Below are 14674 nucleotides of genomic sequence, written 5' to 3' on the forward strand. Positions count from 1 at the left end.
ATTGGCACCCAGCCATTCTCTATGTAGTGCGTATGGCTGCTTTTGCACTACAATGGCAGAGTCGGGTAGTTGTGCCAGACTATGGGTGACAGTCACAAAGCTCTTGGCCTGCAAAACCTAAAATATTTATTACTTGGTCCTTTACAAAAAGAATTTCTCAATTTCCGATTAGACTGAAGTTAGTACTCATAGCCCTCTGAAATTCTTCTATTCTGTCAGATCCTATTCACCTATTCTTTAGCTGAAATTTAAGACCTTAGGAGGCTATCCAGACCACTAAGGTGATAATACAAGCTTACAAGAAGTAACCCCTTCCCCAAGAAGAATAGAATATTAAAGTTGCTGGGTGGGTAGCTTGTCAGTAAAAACATTGACTTCATTTACTAATTTTCTATATAATGCTTAGGAAGAGAGAACATAAATACAGTTGACCCTGCTGACACCGTGTGACACTCTGGATGGTATTTATATGATATTCACAATTTGTGTCCTTAATGTTAAGGCTGGAAACACAAAACATTTGGGACACTCCTCATTTTGCTCTCAATGGTTAGCCTACCTCTCCAAAGACTCACATTTTAAAATCTGGAATCTTAAAATGCCTATCTTCACTGTGCTTTAAGACACTTAAGATACAAGGACACAGACTGGGTATCCAGAAAAGATTTGAGAAATATACTTTTTGAGAAAATGGAAAAATAAAACAGAATTCTATTTCTATGTAAGTTTTTCCCTTGTCATACAGAATCCCAGTTAGTAGTCTCTTCAATAAGTGGTGCTGGGAAAGCTGGACAGCTACATGTAAAAGAATGAAATTAGAACACTCCCTAACACCAGACACAAAAATAAACTCAAAATGGATTAAAGACCTAAATGTAAGGCCAGAAACTATCAAACTCTTAGAGGAAAACATAGGCAGAACACTCTATGACATAAATCACAGCAAGATCCTTTTTGACCCACCTCCTAGAGAAATGGAAATAAAAACAAAAATAAACAAATGGGACCTAATGAAACTTAAAAGCTTTTGCACAGCAAAGGAAACCATAAACAAGACCAAAAGACAACCCTCAGAATGGGAGAAAATATTTGCAAATGAAGCAACTGACAAAGGATTAATCTCCAAAATTTATAAGCAGCTCATGCAGCTCAATATCAAAAAAACAAACAACCCAATCCAAAAATGGGCAGAAGACCTAAATAGACATTTCTCCAAAGAAGATATACAGACGGCTAACAAATACATGAAAGGATGCTCAACATCACTAATCATTAGAGAAATACAAATCAAAACTACAATGAGGTATCACCTCACACCAGTCAGAATGGCCATCATCAAAAAATCTACAAACAATAAATGCTGGAGAGGGTGTGGAGAAAAGGGAACCCTCTTGCACTGTTGGTGCGAATGTAAATTGATACAGCCACTATGGAGGGTCCTTAAAAAACTAAAAATAGAACTGCCATTCGACCCAGAAATCCCACTACTGGGCATATACCCTGAGAAAACCATAATTCAAAAAGGGTCATGTACCACAATGTTCATTGAAGCTCTATTTACAATAGCCAGGACATGGAAGCAACCTAAGTGTCCATCGACAGATGAATGAATAAAAAAGATGTGGCACATATATAAAATGGAATATTACTCAGCCATAAAAAGAAACAAAATTGAGTTATTTGTAGTGAGGTGGATGGACCTAGAGACTGTCATACAGAGTGAAGTAAGTCAGAAAGAGAAAAACAAATATTGTATGCTAACAAATACATATGGAATCTTAAAAAAATGGTTCTGAAGAACCTAGGGGCAGGACAGGAATAAAGACGCAGTCGTACAGAATGGACTTGAGGACACAGGGAGGGGGAAGGGTAAGCTGGGAGGAAGTGAGAGAGTGGTATGGAGATAAATACACCACCGAATGTAAAATCGATAGCTAGTGGGAAGCAGCCGCATAGCACAGGGAGATCAGCTCGGTGCTTTGTGACCACCTAGAAGGGTGGGATAGGGAAGGTGCGAGGGAGACGCAAGAGGGAGGAGATATGGGGATCTATGTATATGTATAGCTGATTCACTTTGTTATAAAGCAGAAACTAACACAATTGTAAAGCAATTATACTCCAATAAAGATGTTAAAAAAACAAAAAAAGAATCCCAGTTAGTATAATTTTAGATTTAGACATGGCAGTCCTCCATATCCAAAGCCAGCGGAGCCTGCTGGGCCCATCTTAAAACCCTTCTTCAGTCTTCACCTAGCAACATCTTCTCAACTCTTTGCAACACCTTCTCTGAAGTGGATGGCAGAGGCTAATTTCAATGGAATATAGTCCATCTTATTCATCTAAAATAACTCTCACAAGACGCATGTCCTATCTGTGCACATGGCTTCTTCTAACCCAAAAGAGGACAACAGTTCTTCAGTTTAATGATCCTTTTCTTTCCAATAAATTAACTGGGAATATGAGATACTTCAATGTTTGTTTACTAATCTCCCCCACTCTTGGCCCCAAAGCTTCCATTCCCACCTGTGCTTTAGATGCAATCAGGACCAATTACCTAACAATGTAATTATCAAACCTCTAAACATGACCTCTGAACATGACCAGCACACTGAGTTCTTCTAACTAGGGATTACTTTTTTTTTTTTTTTTTTTTTTTCTTTTTAAGGATTTTTTTTTTTTTTTTTTTTTTTTGCTGTATGCGGGCCTCTCACTGTTGTGGCCTCTCCCACTGCAGAGCACAGGCTCCAGACGCGCAGGCTCAGCGGCCATGGCTCACGGGCCCAGCCGCTCCGCGGCATGTGGGATCCTCCCGGACCGGGGCACGAACCCGTGTCCCCTGCATCGGCAGGCGGACTCTCAACCGCTGCGCCACCAGGGAAGCCCGGGGATTACTATCTTAACAGAAGTTATGAATATTAGGTCCACTTGATGTGAATTTGGTCAGGACAAGAAGAGAATTCCCATTTTTCTGGCCTTTATTCCAGAATAATGCTTAAAGATCACCTGGAAGTAGTAAGCTTCCAGGGCTTTGTCTGGAGCATTTATATCAAGCTTTGCCAGTAGCATTTATATCAAGCTTTGCCAGTCAGCCTATAAAGTAGATTTTTGACCAATAAGCCTGAGTTTATTCAAAGTACAAACAATGGCCAAATAATCATCTGAACTAGAAGGCAGGTTTGTTTCCTCAGCAGTTTTATTTTCATTGTTTAAAGTAGATAACCTACCCCAGCCCCAGCAATCCCCAAATGACTAGTTCCTTGAATTGTAGCCACTTTCCAATTTTTACTGGCTTCTTCTTGATCTCATAAGCCAGTTATGTGCCTAATTCCACTTTGTTCTCTAGTAATTTGACCTCTTTAAATTCAAATTAGCATCTACTAAGATTAAACATAAGCCTGACTTTAGGAACAGAATCTGACACTAACTGGAGTTGATGCAGATGTTCCTCAACATGTTAGACAACTATTCATGGATAATTTAGTGACACGGAAAATATGCCTGGTCCACGTACGTCATTAGCCAATCTTTGGAGAATAGCTGAAGGGTTACTCAATTCAAAGGAAAAGATCATGAAGCTCATATTGTATAGAATTTAAAATATATGTAATTTAAGACAAATGTAATTTTTTTCAACTTAAACTCTTTGTTTTAAATTTATCATGAAAGTGAAAATTTGCTTTTCTCAGGCATTCCAATGTGATCACCATCTGTCCTTCAGAACATGTGTCTTCTTTTTAATTTTCTGGTCAATGGGCTTAGAAACAACACCTATTACTCTATCTATTCCCAGCCTATGAGAATCTTCCCAAAGGCAAGAAATGGCTGGAATGTGGGTTACAGTATGGTGTCCACTCTTCACTGTGCTCTGGTACATCTGACCAGATTTACATGCTGTTCTCTTGTCTCATCCCCCAAAACAGAACAGCTGTCTTCTGGCCTTCATAAATGACCAAGGTAAGTCAATAGCTACTTGAAACATGGCTTTTATTATTTCCTTAGTGTGATAATCAGCTGCTAATCATTCCAGTTGGATCTTTCAGGAGGGTGCTTTTACAACTTCTATTGGGTTGGCCAAAATGTTCATTTGTTTTTTTCCGAAAGATGGTTCTAGTAGCACTTAGTTGTTTTTAACTTCAATTGAAACGATTTTGTTAGATTGTATTGTGACAGTCATCATTTCAGTGTGCATTTAAAAAAAGACTTATCAAAACTGGTGAATTTTTGTGTAGCCATTTTAATACTGAAGATGAAAGAAAAAAGCAACATTTTCCACATATCATGCTTTATTATTTCAAGAAAGGTAAAAATGCAACTGAAACGCAAAAATAAGGTTTGTGCAGTGTATGGAGAAGGTGCTGTGACTGATCGAACATGTCAAAAGTGGTTTGCGGGGCTTCCCTGGTGGCTCAGTGGTTAAGAATCTGCCTGCCAATGCAGGGGACATGGGTTCGAGCCCTAGTCCGGGAAGATCCCACATGCTGCAGAGCAACTATGCCTGTGCGCCACAACTACTGAGCCTGCGCTCTAGAGCCCGTGAGCCACAACTACTGAAGCCCACGTGCCTAGAGCCCGTCCTGCGCAACAGGAGAAGCCACCACAGTGAGAAGCCCACACACTGCAATGAAGAGTAGCCCCTACTCGCCGCAACTAGAGAAAGCTCGTGTGCAGCAATGAAGACCCAACGCAGTCAAAAATAAATAAATAAATTTTAAAAAGTGGTTTGCGAAGTTTTGTGCTGGAGATTTCTCGCTGGACGATGCTCCATGGTCGGGTAGACCAGTTGAAGTTGATAGTGATCAAATCGAGACAGTCATTGAGAATAATCAACGTTCTACCACGTGGGAGATAGCCAACATACTCAAATATCCAAATAAAGCACTGAAAATCATTTGCACCTTCTTGGTTATGTGAATCGCTTTGATGTTTGGGTTCCACATAAGTTAAGCGAAAAAAACCTTGACCATATTTCCACATTTGATTCTCTACTTAAACGTAATGAAAATGTTCTGTTTTTTAAAACAAATTGTGACGGGCGATGGAAAGTGGATATTGTACAATAACGTGGAACGGAAGAGATCATGGGGCAAGCAAAATGAGCCACCACCAACCAAAGGCTGGTCTTCATCCAAAGAAGGTGATGTTGTGTATATGGTAGGATTGGAAGGGAGTCCTCTGTTATGAGCTCCTTCAGCAAAACCAAATGATTAATTCCAACAAGTACTGCTCCCAATTAGACCAACTGAAACCAGCACTTGACGAAAAGCGTCCGGAATGAGTCAACAGAAAATGCATAATCTTCCATCAGGATAACGTGAGACCGCATGTTTCTTTGACGACCAGGCAAAAACTGTTACAGCTTGGCTGGGAACTTCTGATTCATCTGCTGTATTCACCAGATATTATTGCACCTTCGGATTTCCATTTATTTAGGTCTTTACAAAATTTTCTTAATGGAAAAAATTTCAATTCCCTGGAAGACTGTAAAAGGCACCTGGAACTGTTCTTTGCTCAAAAAGATAAAAAATCTTGGGAAGATGGAATTATGAAGTTGCCTGAAAAGTGGCAGAAAGTAGTGGAACAAAAGGGTGAGTACATTGTTCAATAAAGTTCTTGGTGAAAATGAAAAGTGTGTCTTTTATTTTTACTTAAAAACCGAAGGCAGGGCTTCCCTGGTGGCGCAGTGGTTGAGAGTCCGCCTGCCGATGCAGGGGACACGGGTTCGTGCCCCGGTCTGGGAGGATCCCGCATGCCGCGGAGCATTCCTGTAGTCTAATTGATTGAGGTACATACCTGAGAAGGGGGTCAAAAGGCCTCCTGTTCTATAGGAGAAGACTCAGGATCATAATCCTGCCATTTTCTTCCACGGTTTCATTGTTTTGTGGCTCTTCAGTTTTGTGTTTGGTTTTGGATATTCACCCAAAAAATGACCAGTCCAATGACTGGAAACTGGCATGACCTGGAACTCCATAGATTTACTATGTATGGGTCCTTACCTCCACCTCCCAACAGAAGAGACAGGTAGTAACCTAAAGGATTAACTCCTTACACCACGGAGTTCAAGCCATCTCCTCTGGTGATCATCAGAAGATTCTAGTATCTAACATGCCTTAAACCTTCTATTCCCACAAGTTCACTATATTTAGCTCGATTTCTGCCTCATTTGGAATCACAACTTGAATGAGATACTTCTCTCACATCCCTCTGAGTTTTTGTAAGTTTGGAGTTGACAGATTAGCTTTGGTAGATGTGAGACTCAAGGACTTAAAACATCAACTTCTTCAGGAGCCCTGTAAGTTCACACAAATAGAAGTCTTCATGCTATATGCCTAGAAATTGTCTTCTTAATTCTAAGGTCTTTACTTCTTCCTAATTTACCTGTTCTGTAAAGTTCTTGAAGCCAAACTCCTTTGAGTTTATGAAGGCTCACCTGCTAACTCTGCAGCACAGGCTGCTGAGGTAAACTTACTGTTTCTTATGGAATTAGAATTTTCTTTGGGATTCTGTAACAGAATTGGTATTGTCCAATTAAATCAAAAAGTTTCAAAGCAGTTGTATGGGTGTCATTCAGACACAGTTTTGTTTCCATTGGGTAGTAGTTTTTTGTGTTGAAGCTTTAAATTACATTCTAAATCTCATTTTATATGTTCACCACCCAATACCAACCTCAGACAGTATGGTAAAATCACGTTTACCTGGAGACCTGCCTTCCAGCACTCCAACTATCAGCAGTGGCTTGGAACTCAAAAACAAGCCAATTAAAAAACTCAATTTCAGCAGGCAGTAAAGACCTCTGGGTACCTAGCAACAACTACAACATTAAAGAGTCACTGACCAGAAGCTTGCACCCTATGATTAGCAAGTTCACAGAAAGGAAGACTGGTTGATGACCTTCTACAGAGCTCAGTCTTTTTGTGTTAATGCTGAGAAGTGCTGGGAGAGTTAGACAACTGAGAAAGAGATGAGGAAATGGTCCCCAATGGCCTGACTGGGCCACAGTGAAGACAAACCGATAGGTTCAGATCTGAAGCCTCTAAGGGTAGTGGGTGAGGCTTATACTGCACGCAGGATAATAATACACTGAGATGAGCTAACACCCAACTCAGCGTTCCAGACCACCTACAACTGCCACCCTCTCTGCAGCAGTTCATGCTACGCCCAAGATTCTTCAGAAAGGGTTATAATTTTTAGTCGCTTCTGTTCAAGAAAGTACAGGTGTTTGTGGCATATTCCACAGAGGTTTAATCAAAGGTAAAGGTAAAAAGTTCCTTGTAGGGCTTCCCTGGTGGCGCAGTGGTTGAGAGTCCACCTGCTGATGCAGGGGACACGGGTTCGTGCCCCGGTCCGGGAAGATCCCATATGCCACGGAGCGGCTGGGCCCGTGAGCCATGGCCGCTGAGCCTGCACGTCCGGAGCCTACACGTCCGGAGCCTGTGCTCCGCAACGGGAGAGGCCACAACAGTGAAAGGCCCACGTACACTAAAAAAAAAAAAAAAAAAGTTCCTTGTAGATGGTACCCTGTCTGTTCACAAACCACCTATCCAGAGAAACTCTTTCTCCACCATCTTGGGTAAGTAGTTTTATAGACATTATGTATTTCAAGGCTAATACTTTTTCACTCCCATCCCTTTCCTAGTAAGGACTTCGCACTGATGCTGACTACAACCATTTATGTTTGGATAAACTTCAAGCCATTTTCCTTTAGTGTGGCCCAAGGTTAGGCCCTTGTTCACAGGTCCCCTTCAGGAAGACATTATCCTGGTTAACTGTGTGCAGACCTTTTGGGCATGATCTTGGCTGGCAGCTGCGGCTTTCACTGTGCATTCTAAGCTAAGCAGGTACTAGATATGCTTCTCATTACCTTTGCGGGGAGCAGGATCTGCTCCTCTAGGATGGCAGAAATTCACTTCATCTAAGAGTTTTAGTTCCTTTATCCACTGCTCTTATTTTTCAATTTAAACTTTTGTTCTGCCCTCTTTAGCATTTCCTCTGTTTTCATTGAGATAGGCTCCTCTGTCGAGCTTGCTGGGTATGCCTCTGGTTTTACACTGCATGATAATTACTAGTATTTGTGTAGCTTGATTTATGACTTTTGGGGGGAAATTTCCAGTGGGTTTTAACTTGCTTGCATTTAAGCTAGACTGTTCCTGGAAAAATAACAGCTGTCTTTTCCTATATACCTGCTATGTTTCTTTTTTTCTTTTCTTTTTCTTTTTTTGGCCACACTGTGCGGCATGTGGGATCTTAGTTCCCCAACCAGGAATCAAACCCACGCCCCCGGCATTGAAAGCACAGAGTCTTAACCACCGGACCACCAGGGAAGTCCCCTATGTACCTGCTATGTTTCTATACTGTACTGGCAGCTGTTTATAGTTTGTGTAACTTAATTCTAACAACCCTAAGAGATGGGAAGAAACAGTCACATTTTAGAGCATACTGAAGCCCAGATTTATATGCTGAAAGTAACACCACTAAGAAATGGCCAGGGCAAAAGCCTAACTGCAAAGCCCAAACTCTTTCTACTGTACTATTGGGCTTTATGGGTAATTTTCTGTTTCAAGTTCCAGAACAGCAATGTCACATTACTCCCCTACTGCCCTATTCTGATTTCGCCACAGTGCTCTTTTATCTTTCTTCTATTCAGATGGTCACTGAAATTGAATTTAAAAACTGTTCCAACGTGTTCATTGCATATTTCTTTTTGTTGATGAAAAGTTAGAAAGGAAATTGGATTCCAATTAGATATCATGGCTGTACTTTCAAGTCCTAGCTTTACTTCTCACTGCTGCTTCTGCTGGAATGGCTGCACAGACTGTATCAACACCACTAAGCCTGAGGATATATCACTGCTGTTTCACTTATGTTCGCTTCCTTAGAAATTCAATTTGTTTTTAACCCAGAAATATCTAGGCTTTAAAAAAAGAGGCAATTCATTTTGCATGGGCTGACAGGTGCTTTATCTTATATAATTAATTACCACAATTAAAGTTAAGACAAATTCCTGAACATACAAAAATATGTAAGTGGCAGAACTGCTGTTGCCTCTTTTGATATTACAGAAATTGCTATATTGACTTTAGGAATCCAGAACTTTAGGAATTTTTAAAAGTCTGAGGTATTAGAGGACTAAATGACTTAAAGCTCAGTGATTTCTAATGCACAGAAAAATGACTTATAAAATACAGCCTAACAGTAAAACCTTTTTATAAAAGCATGAATAATGAGTGTCATTAGGTATTTTTTCTCATTTACAACATTTTATGTTCTCATTCACTAAATGTTATGTTTTGTAATTAAGGCCTGAGGTGCTTCCAGGTGAACTCAGAATGTTTCCCACTATCCTGAAGTTGCCTCCCAATGCTCCTACGCTATAGGTCTTTGAGGCTACTGTCAGAGAGCCTTCTCAGCTGAGTGCATCTATTCCTGTCTGGCTCTAAACGAGCCACCCAGCTCTCCACACAGCTTCAGGTAAGGCACTACAGACAGATATTCTGTCTCAGGTAGGAATGGAGACGTTTCTCCACCCATGTTTCAGAGTGGAGGATTTCAACAAAATCTCTCATGTTCAACAGTAATTGTCACAAGATTTGAAATTTTACTAGAAATTGAAGTCAGCCAGAGGCTCTGGATTCTGTGTGACCTCATGGCAGGGACCCGCTAAGTTTCCACCAAATTATGACTCTTTTAATAAAGTGAATTGGCCCATTTGCCTCTTGAGTTTCTTCTTGAGCCACTGTCTTCTTATTGAATTTCTTACAATTTTCTGAAAAAGCCATGTTTTTCTGTCTCAGGCTTTGGCACAAGCTGTTTCTTTTGTCTGAGGTGCCTTTTCCCCAGCATTCCCACCTTTGTCTAACTTACTTCAACTCATCTCTCAGGTTTTAGTGTAACAGACACCTCCTCTGGGAAGCTTTTCTTGACTCATCAGACTACGTCTCATCCTCCTGTTTACATGTTTCCTTAGCACCCTGCATTTTTCCTTCATAACTATTGCAGGCTTGCCCTTATCTGCTCAATGTTTATCTTCCCTGTTGGACATTAAGTTCCGCAAGGGCAAGGTCCAGGTCTGTCTTGTTTACTGTTATTCTTAGCACCCAGATCAGTGGGTGGCTCACAGAAGCATCTTATCAATACTAGCCAAATACAACAATTAAGGAGAACATTATTAATAAGGCCACCACTTTAGAACAGCCAAGAGACGTTGCTATCCTTCTCCTAGGACTCAATGGCAATTCTTAGATGCCAGTATCCTTCGTCAAGAGTACTGGTCAAGCCTGCCATCTTGGGCTCTTTGCCTTTTGAAGACAGCTTCTGCACAAGTTCCATTTCCCTCGAAAGTTGCCTAGGAACACTATGGAACTGGGTCACCATTGTTAATATGATTTTATATTCTCTTTAGCTTTCAAAACTCTCAGTCCACATTTTGTTGTCAGAGAGATCCAAAAGGTTAAGAACAACAGATTCAAAGCATCCTTCTGCCTGCATCAAAATACCATCTAACAACCTTGTAAAGTGACTTATAGCATAGAGCTGATTAAACCTTCATGAAGGTAAAATTTCAGAGCTTTTATTTGGTCCCTTGAGCTGACGCTACCCATCCTATATTAAAATGGAAATCCTGCAAGTGATTATCTCTGGGAGGTAGGATGACGGGTGATTTTTATTTCATTTATAACTTTAGTCTTCAATATTTTTATATGGGACATTTTACATGACTGAGGGGAGAAAGCACTTTTTTTTTTAAATAAAGAAGTACACTGCACTCAGATTTCTTCCTCAGTTACACAACATGGAGATACACATTACTAAGTCTTTCTTACCCTAACATTTCTGCACTGTGTTCTAACCTGTCTGACCCTGTTTGCAGTAGAATCGGCCCTGGGCATGCTATCAGTGTTCCTGCTTTTCAGCAAGATGAAAAGCAAGAAGTCAGAAGAAAGGGAAATTAACCATGGTGTAACTGTTTAAAACTGCCTACAAATAAACATGGTGTAACAGTTTGAAACTGTTTACCAGTAGGCTGTTAAAAAAAAAAATCAAGAGCTATTTAAAAATGTTTTGAAAAATATCAACAGATGTCATTAAAAAACTGGCAGTTTTTGTCATCCTAGACACAATGCTTCACTAAGTAAATTCTCATACCTGACAACTGATAGTGACTGCATCTAAACAGTCCTACTCAAAATTGAGAGAAACAGCATGGAGATAAGAAAGATATATTACATTTCTGCTTCACATTCCACCCTCACTGCCTGGACAGAAAATAATCATGCAACATAGATGCATTTGAGCAACCAAAAAATCAAAAATCAGTCATTTTAGCACCTGAAATTTAGTAGGAAACCACCCATTTTAGATAAAGTTTTAACATCAAAGAGATAGGTACTCTCTCTCCTGCAGTCCTAGCAAGAGAAATTTTGAGGCTTTGCAGATATGCAGAGTAGCGAGGATGAAAATTTCCCCCCAAAAGTCATAAATTAAGCTACACAAATACTAGTAATTATCATGCAGTGTAAAACAAAGTGACCAGAAACATAATACATTAAGAAGAATCTGTGAATTTAATTTAAAATTCTTTTACTCTAAAGATAATTTCTTTATCGAAGCTTAATAGTGGGTTTTATGTGTTTATTTACAATAAAAGGGCTTAAAGTTCATTGAAGACGTAAGTTCATGAATGTCTATGGATTCAAAAAATAAAAGAACCATATGCATTCCAAAAAGGAGCTCCAGGCCCTGAACCTTCAAATCAAGCAGCCTGGTGAAACCTCAAAAGTCCCCTTCAAGATTATGGAAACCTAAGGGGGTCGACCCTCAAATGCTACTAAACCTGCATCCAGTGAGAATATTCTTTTCAGAAAGGAGTAAAAATGGAATGAATTGAATAGCAACCTTAGGAATTCCCACTACAAGAATAAACCCCATATTCAACATAAATCAGGGATAACGTTCTCATGATCATTCTTGACTTTATAGGTAGGGGAACAGCCATAATTCCAGAGTTTGACATTTCTTCTTGTTTTCCCACTTCACACTGTATGTATATTCATCAGCACATCACATTGCCCTAAGGTGGTCTCAGCCCCTAAAGCAGTGCATGGTACCTGCAGGTGCAGAGTAAATGATGTAAGAACAAATAAGACAGATAGATGGATGGATGGATGACTCTTGACTGGAAAGCCCATGGGACTGGAGTGGGTGTCAGTGCCCTGGAGGAAGAAGTGGTTATAAAAATACATGCTGTCTTTAGGCCAGGTGCTTATAAGAGAGAGGCCCACACTCTGCCCAACAGGGTTGGGGGCCAAAATATATATTAAGTTAAAGAAATGAAAGCCCTCTACCAAGCAATAATTGTCATGCATATTCAATTCTATAAGCTTAGAAGCACCAAGTAACCGCTAATTTAAAAGTTATTTTGTTAAATCTAGAAACAATAAATGCTGGAGAGGGTGTGGAGAAAAGGGGACACTCTTGCACTGCTGGTGGGAATGTGAATTGGTTCAGCCACTGTGGAGAACAGTATGGAGGTTCCTTAAAAAACTACAAATAGAATTACCATATGACCCAGCAATCCCACTACTTGGCATATACCCTGAGAAAACCAAAATTCAAAAAGAGTCATGTACCAAAATGTTCATTGCAGCTCTATTTACAATAGCCAGGACATGGAAACAACCTAAGCGCCCATCATCGGATGAATGGATAAAGAAGATGTGGCACATATACACAATGGAATATTACTCAGCCTTAAAAAGAAATGAAATTGAGCTATTTGTAATGAGATGGATAGAACTAGAGTCTGTCATACAGAGTGAAGTAAGTCAGAAAGAAAAAGACAAATACCGTATGCTAACACATATATATGGAATTTAAGGGGAAAAAATGTCATGAAGAACCTAGGGGTAAGATAGGAATAAAGACGCAGACCTACTGGAGAACGGACTTGAGGATATGGGGAGGGGGAAGGGTGAGTTTTGACAGGGTGAGAGAGAATCATGGACATATACACACTAACAAACGTAGTAAGGTAGATAGCTGGGGGGAAGCAGCCGCAAGGCACAGGGATATTAGCTCGGTGCTTTGTGACAGCCTGGAAGGGTGGGATGGGGAGAGTGGGAGGGAGGGAGACGCAAGAGGGAAGACATATGGGATCATATGTATATGTATAGCTGATTCACTTTGTTATAAAGCAGAAACTAACACACCATTGTAAAGCAATTATACCCCAATAAAGATGTTTAAAAAAAAAAAAAAAAAAGTTATTTTGTTGAATATATTCTATGTAAATAAAAACATTAAGAAACATCTAAAAATTAGTTATTTTGTTTTAAGAATCTAGTTGTCTCTATCTCTGGATGAACTAAAAGATTTCTAATAAACTACTCTGAGCCATCGTTTTATTATAATAGATTCTCAAATAGGAAGAGGCATGGAAATAGATGTCAGCTCACTTTTCAATATTTTTCTCCAAAGAAATTTGTGAATAGTTTAAATCTGAACCCTGTATTAAATTTTTTAGATGTATTCTATAAATAATTAGCCAAAATAACTAAAATTTGTTCAGCTGAATGTCTTTAAAAATGCTCAGGAACAAGAATATAAAATTTGAGGCTAACAAAAAACGTTCTATTACCAGTTAAGTTCAAGTTATTAAAATTACAAAGCCATCAGTATCTATTGGTAACAGCTCAATACAAAATGGTATCTATATTATCACATATTAAATGCATTTAAAAATAACTTAAAATCTATAAAAACAGCAATTACAACACACACAGACCTCAGCCGTGACATATTTCTCCTATAAATAAGAACCAGTATGTGTTAATCTTAGTCATAAAGATTAATGAAGCAATATTATGTAAAGAGCTTCGTGCTCCCCAAATAAAAGGTGATATTACTAACAACTCAAAATCTGAAAGTGGGGCAGGGAGGAGGCATCAGGAGGGAGGAATAAGAAGAAACGTACCGTGCAAATATGAGGCCAGTGTTCAAATTGTTGTAAAATTCCTTGATTAAGTTCTTCTTTATATAATTCTTTGTAAAAATGTGGAAGCTTAGATATCCAAATGCCATTGTTATGCTTGTTTAGTATTTCCTTTATGCGGTTTTGAACCTCATCCATTTTATAAGTGTAAGAGGCAGGAGGCGTGACATTTGGTTTTTCAACAGCCTGATTTAAATTATCTTTAAATTAAAAAATATGATAGAATTAACCAGAATGCTTAACATTTTAGATTATCCCCATTACCTAGTATTTGTGTCTTCAGGCTTTGTTATACTTCAGGCTTGTGGGGGTTAAGGGACTTTCAAAGAGAGCAGGATTAGGAGAGCAGGACCATGACAATTTCATTCTAAGTTTTAACCCTGAAATAACCAGGAAGGTCAACAGCCACTCAGAGAGGGAACCTAGCCCCTTTATTTTCCAAGGATACGTCATAGTTTAATTTAAACTCATAAAGAATAATGAACTTTATTATTTAACCAATCATTTTCTGATTGCAACTAAGAAAGGTTAAATATTAGACAATAATGGTATATATGTAATGATAAATTTAAAGCTATATTTTACAAAGCCTAAGGATAATGCCGTAATAGTAAGATCAAAGAACATTTTATAAAAAATAAATAATTGTCCAGGTTTTTTTTTTTTTTTTTTTTTTTTTCATTAGGGTGG

General features: G+C 39.2%; 1 protein-coding gene across 1 annotated transcript in view; it reads right to left on the reverse strand.

The window, feature by feature from the left end:
• Positions 1-14674, reverse strand: part of TDRD7 (tudor domain containing 7) — an 89550-nt gene that overhangs the window by 33705 nt on the left and 41171 nt on the right. The window contains exon 6 of the mRNA XM_024734407.1: positions 13967-14184. Coding sequence (XP_024590175.1) covers positions 13967-14184 — 218 coding nt within the window. The remainder of the gene's footprint in view (positions 1-13966; positions 14185-14674) is intronic.

This window comes from Neophocaena asiaeorientalis, unplaced genomic scaffold (genome assembly GCF_003031525.2).
Source record: "Neophocaena asiaeorientalis asiaeorientalis breed wild unplaced genomic scaffold, Neophocaena_asiaeorientalis_V1.1 scaffold192, whole genome shotgun sequence".
Classification (NCBI taxonomy): Eukaryota; Metazoa; Chordata; class Mammalia; order Artiodactyla; family Phocoenidae; genus Neophocaena; species Neophocaena asiaeorientalis.